The 20,247-nt window shown below is 40.5% G+C and overlaps 2 protein-coding genes across 28 annotated transcripts in view; both read right to left on the bottom strand.

The window, feature by feature from the left end:
* LOC311598529 (NXPE family member 1-like) overlaps window positions 1–20,247 on the bottom strand; it is a 124,323-nt gene that overhangs the window by 24,880 nt on the left and 79,196 nt on the right. For 4 of the 14 annotated variants that reach the window (XM_084783637.1, XM_084783645.1, XM_084783643.1 and 1 more), the window contains exons 1-2: window positions 12,515–12,780; window positions 5,952–6,144 (exon numbers count right to left, since the gene is read on the bottom strand). The exons of 1 other annotated variant lie outside the window; for it this stretch is intronic. The gene's annotated coding sequence lies outside the window, so the exon portion shown is untranslated. Of the gene's footprint in view, window positions 1–5,951; window positions 6,145–7,162; window positions 7,665–7,856; window positions 7,954–12,347; window positions 12,485–12,514; window positions 12,781–20,247 lie in introns of those variants that run through there. 9 more of the 14 variants (XM_084783649.1, XM_084783652.1, XM_084783650.1 and 6 more) reach the window with 9 other exon arrangements.
* NXPE4 (neurexophilin and PC-esterase domain family member 4) overlaps window positions 15,491–20,247 on the bottom strand; it is a 212,515-nt gene continuing 207,758 nt past the window's right edge. For all 14 annotated transcript variants that reach the window (XM_084783632.1, XM_084783631.1, XM_084783634.1 and 11 more), the window contains 2 exons: window positions 18,884–19,090; window positions 15,491–16,956 (listed from right to left, as the gene is read on the bottom strand). In XM_084783632.1, the coding sequence (XP_084639758.1) occupies window positions 16,421–16,956; window positions 18,884–19,090 (743 nt within the window). In that variant the 3' untranslated portion in view covers window positions 15,491–16,420. The remainder of the gene's footprint in view (window positions 16,957–18,883; window positions 19,091–20,247) is intronic.

Below are 20,247 nucleotides of genomic sequence, written 5' to 3'. Positions count from 1 at the left end.
GTACAGATCCAAACTGTTGAGAATTCTCAACAAAGGAATATTGAATGGCTGAGAAACACTTAAAGAAATGCTCAGCATCCCTAGTTATCAGGGAAATGCAAGTCGGAACAACTCTGAGATTCCATCTTATACCTATTAGAATGGCTAAGACCAAAAACTCAGGTGACAGCACATGCTGGCAAGGATGTAGGGAAAGGGGAACACTCCTCTATTGCTGGTGGGAGTCTGAACTTGTACAACCATTTTGAAAATCAATCTGGCACTATTTCAGGAAATTGGGAATAAGTCTACCTTAAGACCCAGCCATACCACTCCTGGACATACACCCTAAAGATGTTCCACCATACAAGAACATTTGCTCAACTATGTTCGTAGCAGACTTGTTTGTAATAGCCAGAATCTGGAAACAACCTAGATGTCCCTCAACTGAAGAATGGATAAAGAAACTGTGGTACATTTACACAATGGAATACTACTCAGCTATTAAAAACAAGGAAACCTTGGAAATTGCAGGCAAATAGATGGAACTAGAAAAGATCATCCTGAGTGAGGTAACCCAGACCCAGAAAAACATGCATGGTATATACTCCCTCACAAGCAGATATTAGCCACATAATACAGGATAACTACATTACAACACAGGATAAAACATCAACTAAGGACCATGTATGATGTGGACCTCAGATGTAGCAGCAGAATATCTTTGTGGATCCCAAAATGTGGAGAGTAGGGACTACTTCAGGCATGCACCCTGGCCCCTGAACCTTGGTCACTTCCCCCTGGCAGGACGGCCTTACCAGGCTACAGAGGAAGAGGTTACAGGTAGTACAGATGAGACTTGATAGGCTGATGTCAGATGTTAGGGGAAGTGGGCTCCCCTTTCTGAGAACTAAGGAAGGGAGGGAGAAAGGATGAGGAAGGGAGTGGGGATCGGGAGAGAATGAGGGAGGGAGATACAATCAGAATGTGAAGAATTTAAACTGCAGAACAAGCAGGTAACTTATATTACTAATCCCACTATATGGGAATAGCTCTGAGACTGGCTGAGACATGAATGTTTAGGCATAGACAATGCTTTTTGTTGGCTACAGAACCCCTACGAATTACTATTAGATGCCATTCTTCATATGGCATGAATGAAGATTTACCGATGTCTTTTTTTTTTCCTGCTTATACAAAGAGCAGAAAATCAGCCTTAATTGTTCTGTGCATCATGCACCCTTTATACACTTATAATTTTTGGACTGAATAGGGATGTGTTCCTCCCAGCATGTTGGACACTGACATACTGTATCCTTCATGTTCCAGTACCAAGTGCTTCAGTTGCTGTTCCCCATCAGAACAGGAAGCTCCCAGGACACTTTAAAAGAAAGCTTCTAATCCCAATTGGTCCATCATTTTCAGACTGTCCCACACAGGACTCTAATTAAACTTGGTATTTTTTAACATTTAGAAACTGGACCACAAATGCTATTCCTAGCTTGTTTAACCATTTCCCCAATTTTAGTTGGGCCCCCACAAAGGTATTATTCATCCCCAATCAGGCAGAAGAAACCTTAAGAGAACAACACCTCATTTCCTTTAAGGGGGGTCGGGTAGGTTTTTGGTTGCTTTCTTTGGCCATGGAGGGTTATTATCAATGGGAGTTTGTTACAAGTTATTATAGGTCTTATTTAGAGAGAAAATAAGGCTAGACTCAGCGACATCTCTCTTTTCCTTTATTTTACATTCTTAGGTTTGGAGATAGGAGTTGAAAAGAAAGAAGGGGGAGGGGGATGGAGAGATGGCTTAGTGATTAAGAGCGGTTAAGAGCACTGACTGCTCTTCCAGAGGACCTGGGTTCAAATCCCAGCACCCACATGACAGCTCACATCTGTTTGTAACTCTATGATCTGACACTCTGAAGCAGACACATATGCAGGCAAAACATTAAAAAAAAACCTTCATAAAATAGAAATAAATAAAATGTTTTAAAAAAAGAAGGGGGAATATAGAAATATATAGGAAAGATAGAACAAAAAGTAGATTAGTTAATCAACTCCTCAACTTAATGCCTCAATTGTCACTCACAAGGTTATTTTTAATTCACTTGTATAGAATTTTGTATATAGATGCAAAATAAGTTTAATTCTAGATACAGTGATATAGAATTCAAGTATAAGATTATTCTTCACACACACAATATATATATATATATATATATATATATATATATATATATATATATATATATATATATATATACTCTAATATGAGGTATTGTACCCATATAACTCAATTATAATACAAGGTTTACTTCCAGTACTTTGAAAGTGCCATTGCAGGCTGTTTAGGATAAATAGGATATATAAGTTAATTGTTAGTTGATCAAATCATTGTCATGTCAATTACTAGTCTACTCTTATCACAAGAATATACACCTTGGATTCAGCAGATAGATATAATTCTATAGAAAGATAAGGTAGGATAGTTTGATAAGGTCTTCAAAAACCTCATAGACATGCAGAATATAGCATTTTAAAATGTTTTTTTATCATTTTGAAGATTCACTGACAATGAGACAGGCTAGCTCTTGGCAACACCCAGCCTACCTCAAAGAGGATGATGAACATCAAGGAACCTCCTTATGGAGATGGCTTCAAATGTCGCAAACAAGCCACTGGGCAAAATGTCTTCATTTCTACCACAGACAGAATTCTGGCTAACAAAGGGCAAGCTAGGATGCAGGCAGCGTCAATGGCCAAACTCTACCTAGACAGGGTAAGCAAGTCCTCAGTGGTTCTTGTCTCACAAATATGTCTGTCAGAAAAATTGGGCAAGAAGGCTGAAGAAGATGCTCCAATATTATACAGAGCTTTGGGTGACTATTCAGGTAGCAAATTGTCTCTTTCATCTTCTCATTTGGAAGGCTACTAACCTGCACTCCTGGCATACTCAGACAATCAAGTTTATTCCTTCTCAGATCTCTGATGGAGTTGAAGGCCAGGTAGCTTAGTTTTGCAATTAAGTTTAGTTGTTTAGAGGTTAAGATGTTTTTAGGTCTAGATAGATGTTTTAAGCTAGTAATGACAATATGTGATGGAGATTGATCTACATTCAGAATTTTAGATGCACCAAGATAGGAAAGATGTTTTCTTCAAGGCTGTCAAATACAAATAGCCAAAACACTAAGAATGTAACATTTATATAATTCCTGATTGTGTCATGCTTCTTCTTGCTATAGGTAATCTATTATATATAAGTATAATAATATAAATATGTAAAAAATAAAAAATGTTTAATTAAAAAAGAAATATATGAGATTTTAGCCTTTGAGACAGGAACACAGAACTTACAGTTCCAGGTGTGCCCTGTGTCTGAGCCCCCTAATTTCCAGGAACAAGGAAGTTTCTATTGCAAAAAAAATTGGGTTTGTAAAACTGAGGCTTTCTGAAAAATTCATTAGGAAAGATCCTGGCCTTTTGGAAGCTGGGCAATCCTGGGGAATCAGACCCTATGCCACAGAAAGGGACATGTGGGCAGAGTTAATCATTCCCAGCTGGAAATTGGCAAGGGTTGCTGATTCTGCTTAGACACATGTCTCCTGTACTACACAGGGAAAGGAACTAACCAGACTGTCAGCCTGGTGATAGACAAAACTCATTGTAACTGAGGGAAGCCAAATTAATGTTAGAGCATTTGACCTAGGCACTGCCCCTTATTCTGATGCCTGCTCTTCTGCCTTAGGGGTTTGTTACAGTAAATTGTATCCCTTCAGCCTACAAAGCAAATAACTGACACAGGGAGATTGAAACGTACTTTAAAGCTGCCAGCACTTCGCCGGGCAGAGTCTGAACTGATTCTAATCTGCCCATTCTAATCTAAACCTTATAACATACATATATTCCAAGCACTTGCCACTACAAGCCCTGGGCCGGTCCTCGTCAAGTCCTGACCGTCTTCCTCCAACCATTAAAAGCCTCATCTGTCTCCAACCGTCAAACTTTTCTCTTCCCCTCCAGGAAGTCCCGCCTTCTACTTCCTGTCTTTCTGCTCAGTTGATTGGCTAACCAGTGCTTTATTGATGATTGATACATTCACTTAGCATTCCTCCACAATTTCCCCTTTTAGTCTAATAAAAAAAACCCATTTTACCTATACATTTATATCATTACACCAATTTACAATATATACACAAGAACCACAAAACAATCATTATATTTATGTTATAATGTTTTGCTGTCTTCAACCCCATCAGAGACTTGAGAAGGAATAAAATCAATTAGCTGAATAGGAATTGCAGGTTAGCAGCTTCTAAAATGAAAAAAAAAAAAAAAGACAGAGACACTTTGCTACCTGAATAGTCACTCGAAACTCTTTAATATGTTGGAGCATCATCTTCAGCCTCTGGCCCACTTTATCTGACAGACATGTTTGTGAAGCAGGGACTATTGAGGACTTGGTTACCCTGCTTTGGCAGAGTTAAGCCGTCAACTCCACCTGCATCCAAGTTTGCCCATTTCAGGCAGAATTCTGTCTGTGACAGACAATAAGGACCTTTTTTGCCCAGGGGCAGGTTTGCCACATCTGAAGCCATCTCCATATGGAGGTTCCTTGATGCTCATTACCTTCTTTGAGGCAGGCTGGGTGTTGCTAGGAGTCATCCTGTCTCATTTTCAAAGAATCCTCAAACAAATGAAATTTCTTTAAATGCCATGTTCTGTAGGTCTCTGAGGTTTTTGAAGACTTAATCTAAATATTTTACCTTATCTATTAAACCTACGATGTATAGTCTTGTGATGAAATTGAATAGTACAATGAATTAAAAATAAACCTATTTTACGTCAATATCTTATATTCTATACCAATGAATTAAAACTAGCCTTGTGATTAACAATTAAGGCCTTAAATTTCAGAGTAAATTAAATACTCTACCTTTTGTCTACCAGTCCTATGTATTTTTATATTTTCAGAGAAAATATACTGAGTTCAGCCTCATTCTTTCTCTGGACACAGCCAATAATAACACAATCAATTCTCAATGAAGATAAACCTCCATAGCCCAAAACCTTGCTCAACTCCCCTTTAAGGAAAATGGGACAGGGTTCTGTTTTTGAAGCTTCTTCAGGCTGATTTGAGACAAACAGTACCTATTCAGGGGCCCAAATAAAATTAGGAAAATGGTTAAACAAGCTAGAGATAGCATTTGTGGTCCAGTCTCTAATTGTTGAAAAATTCAAGCTTAATAAAAGTCCTGTGTGGGACGGTCTGATATGCTGGACCAATTAGAATCAGGAGCTTTCTCCAAAGCTGTCTTGGGAGACGCTCTGAAGACAACAGCAACTGAAGCAGTTGTGGATGGAACATGAGGAACACAGCATGTCAGCATATCAGCATGCTGGAGGATGAATCCTGTCAGGTCTGATCCAGCATCAGTGTCTGGTACTTTAATTCTGAAATTATATAATTTCTCACAAGCATTATACAATTCCAAAACTATAGATACATAAGGTGTGCAGGATGCACAAGCATTACACAATTGAGGATAGTACTGTAGTTTGAATTCATGTACATCTAGACTGACTTAAGTCAGTAGTCTCCTTTTCATCCAGGTCTGTTTTATTTTGACCTCCTTCATAAAGGAAGTATAATATTACCATTACCAAAGACCATACAATCATTACTTAATTGAAATCAATGTCCTTCTCTAGGCTCTGTGGCACCTGATGAATAGGTTAAGCCACTACCTGTCTCCCGAGGAAATGCACCCCATTTTAGAGACAAGCTGGTTGCCCTAAGCAAAAGAAATGGCATTAAGCCTTAAATAAACTTATGTGTACCCTAGGCATTAGTACCTGGGTTCACACACTTACATACATTCCCATTTTTGAGGAGTTTACGCATACCCTAGGCTCCTTGTACCTGGGTTTACACACTTACATAAACTCCCATTTTGAGGAGTTTATACATACCTTAGGCACCATGTACCTGGGGTTTCACAGTTGTTGCAGGTGCTTTTGTCTCACCCCTTCTCTCCATAGGGATGGGCACTTCCACCTTTTAAACTAAACGTCCTTCTCCAGGCTCTGTGGCACCTGATGGATAGGTTAAGCTGCTACCTGTCTCCCGAGGAGCTGCACCCTGTTTTAGAGAGAAGCCGGTTGCCTGAGCAAAAGAAGAGAAGGCATTAGGGTTACTCTTTTAAGTATGTGCATTTTAGCCTTTGAGTTTTGGGGATTTAACTAGGCTGAGGTGTACTTTGTCACCTGCAAGTCATCGGTGTTTTTTTTTTGCACCTGGTGTAACCACCACCTGTCCCCTGTGAAAGTAGCTCACTTTTAGAGGGATGAGCCAGCTTCCAGATCAATGACACTTTAACTCTGCAAACAAAGGCTTTTCGATGTGGGAGGCATGCAGTTTGCATGTCAGTTTAAATCCCAGGCTGTTTTTGCAAGTAACTTATCAGCAGAGGGGTCACACCCTGTGGAGACCAGGCTGGTCCAGAACTCATAGAGATCTACCTATCTCTTTCTCCATAGTGTTAAGATTAAGGGTGTGTGCCACCACTGCCCTGCACAAATATTTCATCTCAGTTCCAGTCAAAATCTACAAAAATCAAAATTCTAAGTCTTGGGTCAGTTGCACCAATTTAGGCTTTGGTAAGGGAAGCCCTGTCCACTATTCTCTTGAGTTTAGTTATTGCTAATTCCCATAGGCAGACGCTTTCCAGAGAGAGCTGACAAACACCTGGCAGCTACTAAGTTCTGAATTTCAGCCGTTACTAACTCTATGGAAAAGAGCTTGGTTCCTTCTTCCCTTCTCATTGTTGGTAACTTAGCCTGGCATCTCTCAGCTTTCTGCCTTTCTCCCTGAATAACAAAAGCCAAGAACAGGCCAAAGAGGATCCAGGAGCCTTCGGCCATAGAGACTTAGCTTTAGTGAGCTGTTCCCAACCCCCCTCCCAAACCATAACAAAGTATCTTTTTTCAAGGGTGTGGATACACAAGAAACATTGGACGCCAGTTGTTATAGTAAATTGTATCCCTTCGGCCTACAAAGCAAATAACTGACACAGGGAGACTGAAACATACTTTAAAGCTGCTAGCACTTCGCTGGGCAGAGTCTGAACTGATTCTAATCTAACCATAAACTAAACAAACTACTCTAAACCTTAGAAACATACACATATTCCAAGCACTTGCCACTACCAGCCCTGCGAGGGTCCGAAAGCCTTGAGGACTCCAACCGTCAAACTTTTCTCCTTTCCCTCCAGGAAGTCCCGCCTTCCACTTCCTGCCCTTCTGCCCAGCTGATTGGCTAAACAGTGCTTTATTGACGATTGATACATTCACTTAGCATTCCTGCCCACGGTTAATTCCTCTGGATAACTGCAGTGTTACTGAGCCCCTGAGACTGCTTGGTGGACATGTACTAGTGGTTTGACTAAATGTGCCTCTTCTGATGCCTTCCAAACTAAGTAGAAGGCTGATCAGGGCCTAGAGGTATTAAAAGTTTCTGTTTATGAATTAAAACAACAGTTACATTTCCTTATAAAAATAACCCTACAACATTGAAAAAAGCTTACTTCTCATAAGACAAAGGAAACTGTGTATGGCTTTAGGGGGAAACCTGCTATTTCTGTGCTAATTAGTCAGGAATAATTTAAAAAATATTTCCATGGTTGGGAAAAACCCCTCAAAAATAGAAAGGGACAAAGGTATGAATCAGATAATTGGTACCAGTCTGTTCTCTGAGTCCCTCTGGCTAACTACTCTGCAGTTAGAACTGTCTGGGCCTTTAATTCTCATTCTGATTGGATTAAGAAGTGGGGTCCTGAATCTTAAACTAAAACAGCATGAGTCCATGATTTGGCTCACTCACTAAGACCAGTGTGCAGTGTCACAGGGCCTCAGACAGCTGGCTCCATGATGGAAGTGCCATTCAGGCAGTGAAACAGCACTCAGACAGCGTCACCTGGACAAAACGAAAACAGAGGCCTAATCCATTCAAATCCATAGTTCTCGGAAAGTCTCTAAGTGTACCAACCTTGCCTGTGGCTAACTGTTGTTGTTAACCGAAGTATGTCAACGCAGAATGTGTTTTTAAAATGTTTAAAAGGTCACCTTGAGTCAGGCTACACTGGGATCTTGAACACTCTGTATAGTTGCTGGCTGGCTAATAAAGACATTTATTCTATTCTATTCTATTCAGCTAGTGTCCAAACAGTCCTCTCTGGTGGATGTTCCACAATAGGTTTGTTGTTGGAGATAATTGTCGTATTTGTGTCATAATTGGAGACATTGCTGGACTTGACTTAAGAGGAGAGCGACAACAGAGTCTCGCCATTGGACCATTCCAGGGGAGGATAAAGAGGTATTTCCAACTTATTGCTTCCAAATTGCCTTGGTTTAAAAAAGACTAACATTTTAGTTAGGTGGAATTTACATATAATAAACCTACATGCATTTAAATATACAGTTCTAAGATGGCTGAGAAATGCATACATCTATGTAATGACTGTACTTAACATCTAACACGTTCTCATTACCCCAAAACTTATAGAAAGTTTTCATTTTAAACATTTTTATTTATTTATTTTTGGCTTTTTGAGACAGAGTTTCTCTGTGTAGCAATGGCTGTCCTGGACTTACTTTGTAGACCACGCTGGCCTCGAACTCACAGAGATCTGCCTGCTTCTGTCTTCCTGAGTGGTGGGATTATAAAGTCTTTATTATTATCCATAAGCTCAGGCCATTTCCCAGTCAGCTGTGGCTTTCTTTCTACCCACTGTGTGTCTGCTCCCCAAAAAAACACAGATCTGAGTTTTGGTTTTAAAAATAGGTTGACTGTTCTTGGGTTTCATATAAATGCAGTTATTTGTATACATATAGTACTGTACCTAATATACTCATTTGCGTGCCTTTTCTTTTTGGAGACTTGTTTATTTTTTATTTTCTGTGTGTGTGCCCCTGCATGTAGGTCTGTGTACCATGTATTTGTAATGCCCATATAGCCCAGAGGGGTAGGGCACTGGATCCTCTGGAGTTGGAGTTACAGATAGCCACTATGTGTGTTCTGGGACACAAACCTGAGTCCTCTGGAAGAGCAGTCAGTGTTCTTAACTGCTAACCCATCTCTCCAGTCCCTTTTTGTCTGTATTTTGAGACAAACAGTCTCACTATGTAGTCCTGGATAACCTGGAACTTGCTGCATAGATCAGGCTGGCTTCAAACCCACAGGAAGCCTCTGCTTCCTGAGTATGTGCCAAAACACCCAGCCTACGATTGCCTCTTTAGTAAAATGCCCGTGAAGATCCATCACTGTTGTGGCATTTGTCACGTCTTTGTTCCTTTTCATTACTGAATCAGATTCCACTTTATGTTTACATCCTATGAGAGAGAGAGAGAGAGAGAGAGAGAGAGAGAGCGAGCGCGCGCGCGTGTGTGTGTGTGTGTGTGTGTGCGTACATGCTACTGTGTATGTGGAGGTCAGAAGATGATTTGCAGGAGTCAGTTCTCTCCTTCTAATGTGAGTTCTAGGAACTGAGCTCAGGTCATCAGGCTCAGTGACAAGTGCCATTACCTCTTGAGCCGTCTCTCTAGCCCATAGTTTCTAAAATAAATTTACACTCAAATATTTCCCAGAAAGTGAAGGAGATTATAAGCTTATATTCCATTTACATTGAGCTATCTCACAGTTTTGTTTTTGTTAGCATTGCCAAGTATTTTAATTAAAAATAGTATTATTTATATATTATAAATTATTATTTTTGTAGAATTCTTATTCATTTAGCTTCTCATCTTTTATTCTTGAATTTCTGTTCTATAATGTCAAGCAGTTTAAAAAAAACTAAAGTGCATTGGTGCCTTAAATATATACTTTATTCTCCTTTTATATCATTAATTACTCTCCTTTTATGCCATTTCTTTTTTCTAGAATCTAAATGTCTCTAGCCCTCCACTCTCTTGTTTGCTCTCTGATGCTTCAAAAACAAAATTATTCAGTTTTTTTCATTTGTTCCCAGAAGGGAATTATAAGTTAGTTTAAGAGTTCTGGAAATATAAATTCTGTATGTGCAGATATATACTATACACACACACACACACACACACACACACACACACACACACGCACACTCAGTATATGTATTTAATTTTTATTTTTAAATTGTGTGTGTATAAGTGTTTTGCCTGCATGCATGTTTGTATGCCTGGTGCCTGAGGAAGGTAGCAGACTGTTTAGAAGTAGAATTACAGATGTGGATGATTGAAATTGAAGCCCAGGGCTTTGGGAGAGTAACAAGTGTTGGTCTGATGTATTTTGATGCTAACTAATAAAAGGCCGTCACACCTGGGCAGGGCAAATGAGATAGGCCTGACTAAGGTTCCCAGGCTGGGGGAGACAGAGAGAATCTTGGGAAGAAGAGAGACCCAAAGAGAGGAGAAGAAGGAAGGCCGCCACGGGTTAGATGGAAGAGAAGCACATGGCCAGCGTGGATGGTGACTTGGCCCAGATGAACAACATTAGCAAGTATTTGGGTTTATGGATGGGGGGGGGGGGTTGCTTGTTAGAAATTATTAGGAGCAGATGGCATGGGATTGGGGCAGGGACGGGAAATAGTTTAGGGTATTAATATCTGCCCTGCCCCAGGTTAACTAAGGTTATTTTGAAATATGACAGGTTGATTGATTGCTAGCGGGTTAGAAAACACTGTTGTAATAATAATTACAGGCCTGATAATAAACATTATTAGGCCGTACTGGTAAATTAACACCAAACAAGTGCTTTTAATCACTGAGGCATTTTTTTTTTCTGGCCCCATTTTCCCATAATTTTAAAGAATTCCATAGTTCATGTAATGTATTTTTATCACAGTCACTCCACGCTTCAACAGCTAACGCCTTCTACATCCACATCACGTATTCTCCTCCCCTGGCCCTGTTCTCTTTCCAACTTCATGTCCTGTTTTAAACTTTATTTCTTACTTTTTTTATGACCCACTGAGTTCAACTGGTATGGATCACACACTCATGGGTGTGGGACTACTTATCAGAGTTTGTTAGACCTACCAGGGACCACACCCTTAAAAAACCAAACCAACAGTCTGCAAATAGCACAGACTGTCTGCAGTGATAAGGGCTGATGTACAGAAATTCTAATGACTTATTTTTATAAGATTTTACAGTAGCATGTATTCAGAGCAGAGACAATTGTAAGTAACTTATTGGATACTGTATTTGCCTCACCTTCATCGTTAATTTAAAAATTTTACCAAATGTGCATGAACATATGATGTCTAACATACTGTATTTGCTCTCTTTCAGTGAGTCCTATTTGACTGAGGAAGTTCTTTTTTAGAAACAAAACAAAACTAAAAGCCCAAAACATTTCCTGTTTTTAAGATTGTTAAAAGTTGAGCCAACTTGAAAGGCCTTTCCTGATTCATCAGAATAGTTGTGTAATTTTTAAAATGCATTTTCAACGGTGACAGATTACATTATTGTATTTTCCAAAGTCAAAGCATATGATCACTGCTGGCTAAAATTCAACCAGGTTATAACATAAATTGCAATTTCAGTATTACCCTATTGTTGGTGACAAATTAATGCAGTCAGTTCATGGCTCGGTCTTGTTTGCCTGTTTTAAACGATGTCCACTTGGACCTTAGATCCAGGTATCTCACTGTGTAGAGATCACAAGTGATCTCTCACTCAGGCTCTTTGAAAAAAAAAAAATCCCTGACAAAATTTTATTTCAGTAGATTATGTAATTCTACATGTGAATAACAGGGACTTTAATATGTATTATTAAAAACTGGTTAAGAAAATCTCCCAGAAGACAGAACCCAGCATTCAGAAGCAACTCCCGAGCTCATGGTCAAGGGAAGCGCTCCCCGAAGCATGTAGAGTGAAGGTGAGCCTCCACGACACAGTTAATTCTTCACTATACTAAACACACTCACAAAGCACACACCCCAAGACACATGTTAAAACAATGACTCTGACTTTCTGATTTAAGAAAACAACCTTCTGTGGTACGGCACCAGCCCAACCAAGCTTAATAACCACTCAGTCCTCAAAGCAGGCAGACTCCCTCCCTTTGGAAAGCTTTCCAGAACAATCCTATAGACACGGATCTTTCTCACATTCCAAGGTCCCAGGACATAGTCACACATTGCCCATCAGGATAATATAAGATGTGAAAAACTAAGCTAAGTACGATCAGCAGCGAAGAAATATTACTGACATTTGTTGTAGGATTTTTCTCAGGAAGATGTAAACAAGCGTCACAGATGTTTTGGAGAGCAGTTCAAACGCATAATCCCTCCTAAGTCTAAGAGAACCAACGAGTCTACTGGGGTTACTTACAGGAAGGAACACCACGGGGAACTCAAAGACAGCCGCATGGAAGATGAGAAGCCCAGGAGAGCACCGGAAGTGAGCTGCCCAACCTGCAGGCAGCTTCACTGAGTTTTTTTGTGGAGGAAACAGGCTTTCTTTTGATGAGCTGTGTAAGTGAAGCCTGCCAAACTCACCTCTTCCTCCTTTGGGGCTTTTTCACTTGTTGCTTTAGTGATCCAGAGACATGCGTGGTACTTCTTTCTTCCGTGGCTTATTTTAACTCTTAAAAATTAATGCGGTTAGCAATGAGAACTTGGCTTTGGCTGAAACTGGATAAAGTTTATCAAACACCAGGAAAAGGAAAGCAAGGGAGGGGCGAGGGAGACAGAGACGGAGGGGGTAGGGGAAGAGAGGAGGAGAAGGAGGTGAAGGAGGAGGAGGAGGGAGGAGAGAGGGGGGGAGGGAGGGAGGGAGGGAGAGACAGAAACAAAATGATGAAATCTTGTAAGCTCAGGGAGAAGAAAGGCAGGACTGAGAGAAATCAGCATTTCCGTTTCTCTCCGCATCACATTTTTTCTTTCCTATTAATCTTCTGTTTCTCAAGTCATTGCAACACCCCAAGTGGGGGAGGGGGCAAGAGACCCATCTAACGACTAGCAGATGTTTCCACGTTTGTAGACAGAAGCAAGGGACCTAATATCTACACCAAAAGGAACCCATAAATGCCTTAGGTCCAGCATAGCAGTAAAAAGGGCTACTAAAGAGGCAGGGACCCCCCGACAGCCGATGGTTACCAGCTCTGGAGTCCCTTCTCTGTTTGAGGGTGTCTGTGATGCTCGCTCATGAACTTGGCTTTTGTTTGCTCTGAGAAGCCATCTGCCAGCCAGTATCAGTTGTCACCAAGCATCAAGCTGTCACCTCAGCAGTGAAGCCTTTAGGGTTCTTGGCCTTTGGCCTGACAGCCTGATGATAGTCCAATGCACTTCCTGCCTCCACCGGGACACAGGGTGACTAGATTGAAGGGGAATGTTAACAAAAGGATAGAGCTTGTCTCTGCCCTATAAATCCTCCAAAGGACTTCTGGAAGAATCTGATGCAGGAAATGGGAAGAGGGGTCTTTAAGGAAGGGGTAAGGAGGGAAACTCCACAGCCAGTGCAGCCTTAAGCATCATAGGGACCTAGGACGGAAGGTACTGGTAGACAGAGACACAAGACTCTGGGTCTTTTTAATCATTATATAATGTTTCATATCTTTTTTGTTGTTGTTATTAATTATTCTGTCCCTTCATTAGTTGATGAAGTCTTCATGGTAGATATTTCAAGTGCCTTAAGAAAAAAAAATCAAAACATTTTACTTGGGTGTATGTGTGGCTGTGTGCATACATGAATTTATGTGCAGTACGTGTATGCAGACTCTCTTAAAAGAGGCGATCAGATCCCCTGGAACTGGAGTTGTAGGCAGTTGTGAGAGGTCTGACATGGGTGTTGGGAGCTGAACCAGGTCTTCTGCAAGAGCAGTTAGTACTGTTAACTGTTGAGCCCCCTGCAATATCGCTGAGGATAAGAACAGTGTGTGGAACATGTTAGTGCCTTAATAAGTGATTTTTGACCTTTTCTTTCTAGAGTACACTAGGCACTGGACTGTGAAAAACGATCCCCTGGTAGATATACAAAGACTGTATTATCTTCTGCCCTTAAGGACACAGGATACACAGATTTAAGGTGTTCTGTTGCATTTGTTTTCTCTCAGGTGCTGTGAGAGTAGGTTGAAGTCCTATGACCTTGTATAGAGTTAGAGAAGAATGCAGTACTGAAGGACTTGATGAAAATTCCATTGCCTTATTCAACTATTAAAATGAATCCTTAAAATGTTAACCTATATATGTAGGTGGTGGTAATTAATGTTGTTGACTGTAAGTAATCAAAAGAGCTTTCAAAGTGGATCAAGGTATGGAAGTACTTTTTCAAACCAAGGCTCACCCAGAAGAAACACATACACACACACACACACACACACACACACACACACACACACGTGTGTAAAAGTGACTGATCCTTTGGTTGAAGAGGTACATTGGAACTTGGACTCAGCCTACCAACACCTCTCCTGTTCCATGGCTCTCTGAACAGTGTCCCAAGGACGAACAATGGCTATACAGAACAATATTTTGCGATTGTGAATCTTAGATTAATTCCTTCATTTGTAAAACCAAGGCCTAGGAAGATGATCTGACTTATTCAAAGTCTTAAATAAAATTACGGCTTGTAACAGGACCAAAGTCACTTGTGTTTAACTCTGTCGCCTCCTGTTCCTGGACAATGAGACTATGGACGCAACCGGAATCTCATGGAGAAAGTTCCTATGGGAGAGTGGAGCCAGGACTTCTGAGACTCTGTGGGCCTGGGCCCCACATCCAGTGGGCCAGAGGAGAACAGATGGGCCTTGAGATTAGAGGTACCTTTTCTCCCTTGGGGGGAGGGGGGCGGCTAGAGCGCTTTAGGGGTGAAGCTTGTGGCTTGGGTACAGAGCCGGGCTCCCAGTCACTCTGGGGAGATGGGAAATGAGGTCCCACGCCCAGTGTTACAGTTAGCTCGTTTTAAACTGAGACTGCAAGTCTCAACTGGCTGTGTGCCTGTATATTGTGTGTATGCCTTGTGCCGGTGGAAGGCAGAAGAGTGTCAAGTCCCCTGGAAATGTGAACCATCGTGTGTGTGCTGGAAATCAAACCCGGGTCCTCTGAGAGAGCAACAAATGCTCATAACCTCCAAGCCATCTTTTCAACTACCTCTTCTTTAAAAAAAAAAAAAAATCTCGGGTGAGTGAGATGGACGAGTGGGTAAAGGCACTTGCTACCACACCTAGTAATCTGAATTTATTCACTGGGACCCACATCGTGGGTGGAGAGAACTGACTCCTAAACATTGTTCTCTGATCCCCACATGCGCCCTGTGGCATATATCCCTTCTCCAAATAAAAATAATATAGAAATACAAAAGACATAGCTGGACAGTGGTGGTGCATGCCTTTAATCCCAGCATTTGGGAGGCAGAGGCAGGCCTGAGTTCAAGGCCAGACTAGTTCTACAAAGTGAGTTCCACGACAGTCAGGGCTACACAGAGAAGCCCTGCCTTGAAAAACAAACAAATAAACAACAAACAAACAAACAAAAGAAATACAAAGGATATAATTTAATATATTTATGAAAAACAAATAACTTTGTATTTAATATGTAAAAGTAAAATCACTAAAATATTTTCCATTATTCTTATCTTAATGTTTTTCATTTAAAAGCTTTATTTTTACATGTTCTAAAATTAGCATATAAAATATTAAGTTTCATGATGGCGCATATTTTGTTTTCATTTATCCAAAATATTATATCCCCCAAAAGCTGGAAAACCTAGAAGAAATACACATTTAAAAATGTATATGGCCTATCAAAATGAAATCTTGAAAATAGAAACAATTTAAATAGATCTGTAATAAGCAATAAGATTGAAATTAAAAACCTCTCTCAAAAAAACAACAACAACAACAAAAAACAACAAACCCAGGCCTGGACAGATTTACTGCTGAATACCATGAAACTTTTGAAGAAAATGTAACCAACACTTCTCAAGACCTTTCACAGGTTACAGACAGAAGAAACACTACTGAAGTAATTCTTTGAAGTCTGTATTGGCCTGTTATCAAACTCTGAGACATGACCAAGAAAGAAAAGTACAGACAAGAAAGTACAGTTATAAAAATTATCAACAAAATATTTAAAAATTGAGTCAAAGATCCTCTAAGAAGTTTATCAAAATTACTTCATTGCTCTGAACTCAACAGGGAGGTCTCACCCACAAGGATCCCAACTTCCAACTGATGAAGAACAACATGGCTTTAATAAAAAAAGGTCAGACCTTTCATTGATTCTTTTGAGCTTCAACTTTAAACAGAAGGCCAGGGTAGAAATGCCTTGTTAGGCTGACCTGGGTGGACCACAGTACAGATTATCTTCCTGGACTAGCTGGGACATCTGGCACTGAGCATGGCAGCAGGATTGATTCACTGTATCTTTTAAGTTCAGTTAGTGGCTTTCATAGTTTTGTGTCTGCTAGCAAATATAGTTTAAGAATATATTAATTTGACTTCCGACTACATGCTCTGGCGGATGGACATTGTTTGTGCCATATGCAATAGTCATGTCCCAGGCATCAATGACACCCACATTGAGACCCTGGAAAATATCCTTTAAGGCAAGATACTGGGTGTAACCATGGAAGTCACTAAATCTTTCCACATCACTGCTCAACTCCCTGGTATTTTCTGTTTTGAGAATAACCATAGTTTCTGGGCTTCTCAGGAGAAGACGTTGAAGAGCTCTGTGAACATTGAGGACCCTTCGGATAAAAACATCAATGGGAAAAGGTCTGAAGTGCTGGCCCAGAGAAATGACAATGACTGTGTTTTTCTCTCCTCCAGTTCTGTCAATTATGCGTGCAATGTTCTCTATCTCTTTAACAGAGTAGACCAATGATCCAACAAGGGGGTAACCATGTTTTTGCCATTGGATGTTGATTTTCTCATCCAAGTCCACAGCAAGTTGGTGTTGCAGTTTTCCAATTTCATGCAGATCCACGGACCTCAGTGCTGACAGCAAACAATCCCAAAACAAAAGGAGAATACAGTTACAAAGATTAACTAGCCACCAATTCACAAGAAAAAAATCTTGTGTTTAGAGTCCTATAAACGTATTATATCTGACTAAGGAGTAGTTCTGAAAATTATTCTAAGAACTGAAAGTCCTTTTTTATGAGGTACTTTGACCATTTTTTTTTCCAGACAGGGTTTCTCTGTGTAGCCTTGGCTATTCTGGACTTCCTTTGTAGACCAGGCTGGCCTCAAACTCACAGAGATCCACCTGCCTTTGCCTTCCTGAGTGGGATTACAGGTGTGTGCCACAGCACCTGGCACCCATTATGGGGTACATTCTTTGCCCTTCTACAATCATTCATATTGAATTGTGAAGGGAATGGCATTTAACTCATCTGGCATTGGAAGATGTACATAGCTGTGTACATGTTGTGTACATGTATAAGACTTGTTAACTCTACTCGGACCTTATCTGAGGATAGATAGGGAAGGCTATTGATGTTTTGTGCAAAAAGAATCCAGCATATCTCAGAAATGACTTACGAATCTAAACTGTATTCTATGTTCTTCTTTCCCTGTGAATGGAATGGCACCAAGATCTCCTATCCATCCATCCATCCATCCATCTACCCACCCATCCATCCGTTCGTCCATCATCTGTCTGTCCATCCATCCATCCATCCATCTGTCTGTCATATTGTAGAAAAGAAAGTAAAGCAAGATATTAAATTACCCAAGAGCAGTTAAAATCCCCACGTCAGTTCTTGAAAAAAGTAATCTAATTCTGACACCTCTGAAAATAAGAAAGTAAGTGCAATGTCAACAGGACAAGAAAAAGTTCCATTCTGTTTATTGTGCCAACTAAAGCCTTATCAGAAGAGCGTGGTGATCTGTTTTACTGCTATAGCTTCTGAGAAAATATGTCATGCATGATCGCAGTGCCCTGTAATGTGCTTGGTGGAAGCAGGGAAGGGCTGGGCTGGAAGTCCTATCCAGTAAGTAAGGCTGCAAAAGAGACATGGTGGAGACTCTCTAGGGGCAAGTGGTAGAATTAGCTTCTCCATCACTTCCAACTGACTTAGCCCTCTTTTCCAAAGCACACTCTGGCTACAGAATTTAACATTGCACAAAGCAAACAAGAGATATCTTCCCACTACAACTTACATGCTGAAGGAGAAGGCAACTCAAAACCTTAGAATGCTGCATTTACCTAAAGAAGAAAACTGCAGCATCAAACTACATCATGGTAAAGGTTGTCACTAGAGCCTTGATCTTGTAGATGAGATAAACAAAGTAGCAAGGAGCCATTCGGTTATCAGAAGTCACAATCTAACATGTCCTCTCTGTTGGGAGTACTTTTTAAATCTTAGAGGCCAGGCCCTACCAATTTCTCCTTTCCATTGAGATCAGCTTTTTAAAATTGGAGATCATAAGACTGGCCTCATATCAAGGACAGTCTGGAGTCATAGGCTTAACTTTTCCTTCAGTGACAAGAGCCAGGGCCCAAGGACATAGAAGGGCAGGAAGTGATGTGCAGTTTAGCTTGGATGCAACCCTACGTTCTGACTTGGTACTGGTGCATTCTTGACTTAGTAAATCAGCATTGAAACTAGGGCTCTTTCAGTTAGAGTCTAGTCCCAACTCAGATACTAACTTGTGATAGCAGTCCCAATTGCTGTTTCTTTCTGGGTACTTCCTATGTGTCTGTGTGCCTGGTGGTGTGTTAAATATTCTCTATCCATTGCTTCACTTCATTCCAAACAAAATTTAGGGCTAATGAGCATTGTTCTAGGAAATGATAGCAACATTTTGTGAATAATGCTGGTGGTTTTTGTGATTAAGAGCTATGATAAAGAGAAAGCACTTCCTGCAGTCTTTTTTCCCCCCTTGAAACGAAAGGCGAATAGCGTATACTACCACGTACTGTTGATTTTGCTTTTGAAGTATTCCATCCACTGGCGGATTGTGGAATCACCCATTAAGTGGACGAATTTTCCTCTCAGGCAGTCTTTCATTTTGATTGGTGCCAAACTACAGGAGGCTGGATTCCATGTGTTTTTCCAGACATGCCCACTAGGGGTAGTAGATACCATTCCAAGCTTGCATTTCTCTTTCTCTGGAACTGCTTCTTCTGCCAAAGAATCAGCAAGATAGGTCTTCTAAAACACCAGTCTATTCATCTGTGTTTATTAAGTGTCTTCTAACTTTTTTCAAAGAATACTTTTGAGAGGTGTGTGGGCGGTGGTGACAATAAAAAAACTTATTAAAGAATTTTTATAATGGAATATTTATTTTTCAATAAAACTTTCCTCTGATGTGAGTCTCCTAAGTGATACCTATTAGTGTTTATTATGAAAGTACATGTTCCCCCCCCCCTCAGAATAAAAAAGGCCTTCAGGTAAAGTTAAAGTATTTGTTGACCTTGTCATGAAAACTATCAATTCTTGTATGGGATGAGAATTCATTTATCCCACCATTTTAGCCCAGTTTGCTTCAGAGCTTGTCACATGCTCTCACGATGTCTTAAATATCACCATTAAATATGAACTCTTTGAGATGAAGGCAAGATAAAGTTGGCTTAGAAATAAGCCAATCTGCATTCATAGTAGCCGTGCACCAGAGAGGAGCCTAGAGGTTCAAGAAGGACCAGATTTTCAACCTCAGTCTCTGACTGATGAAGAGTATGGAGGGCTAGGATGGTGAGGAAGCAGGTTTGGGGTCACAATTGTTCATTGTTGCAAAAAGATGAGTTAATATTTTAACAACTTCTCGCTCCCTCTTCCTCTGTAAGTCTGTCGCTGTCTGTCTTTGAGACAGGGTCTAATGCAGCCTAGTCTTGTCTTCAACTTTCTGTGTAGCTGAGGGTGGCCTTCAATGTATCATCTTTCTATCGTCACTTCCAGAGTTTGTAAATCATGGGTGTGTGCTTATGTGGGGTCAAGCCTAAGGCTTTGTGCGTGCTGGGTAAGCACTACCTATCACTTCTGCAATCAGAAACACATTTTCCTTCATTGCGGACAGCTGCCTCAGCAACTAGCAAGCTTGTCATAATGACTCTAGAGATACCAAGATACTGATGTTTTCAATCATTTTAGGTGGGGTTTGTAATCTGTGCAGAGTCAAAAACCATACAAGAAAAGCTAGTGGGTACACACGTGGATGGTCTTCTTCATTAAAAAACGTCTTCAAAAACTCAGAGGAATGGTAGTAAATTGACTCCTAGATGGTACATTGGTGATATCTAAGTGATAACTCTAGGGATGATGTGAAGACGGCAGGAGAGGGTAG

This window comes from Acomys minous, assembly GCF_964271855.1.
Source record: "Acomys minous genome assembly, chromosome: 5".
NCBI lineage: Eukaryota > Metazoa > Chordata > Mammalia > Rodentia > Muridae > Acomys > Acomys minous.
The sequence above is the reverse complement of the archived record's forward strand: the minus strand, read 5'-3'. Positions and strand labels throughout refer to the sequence as shown.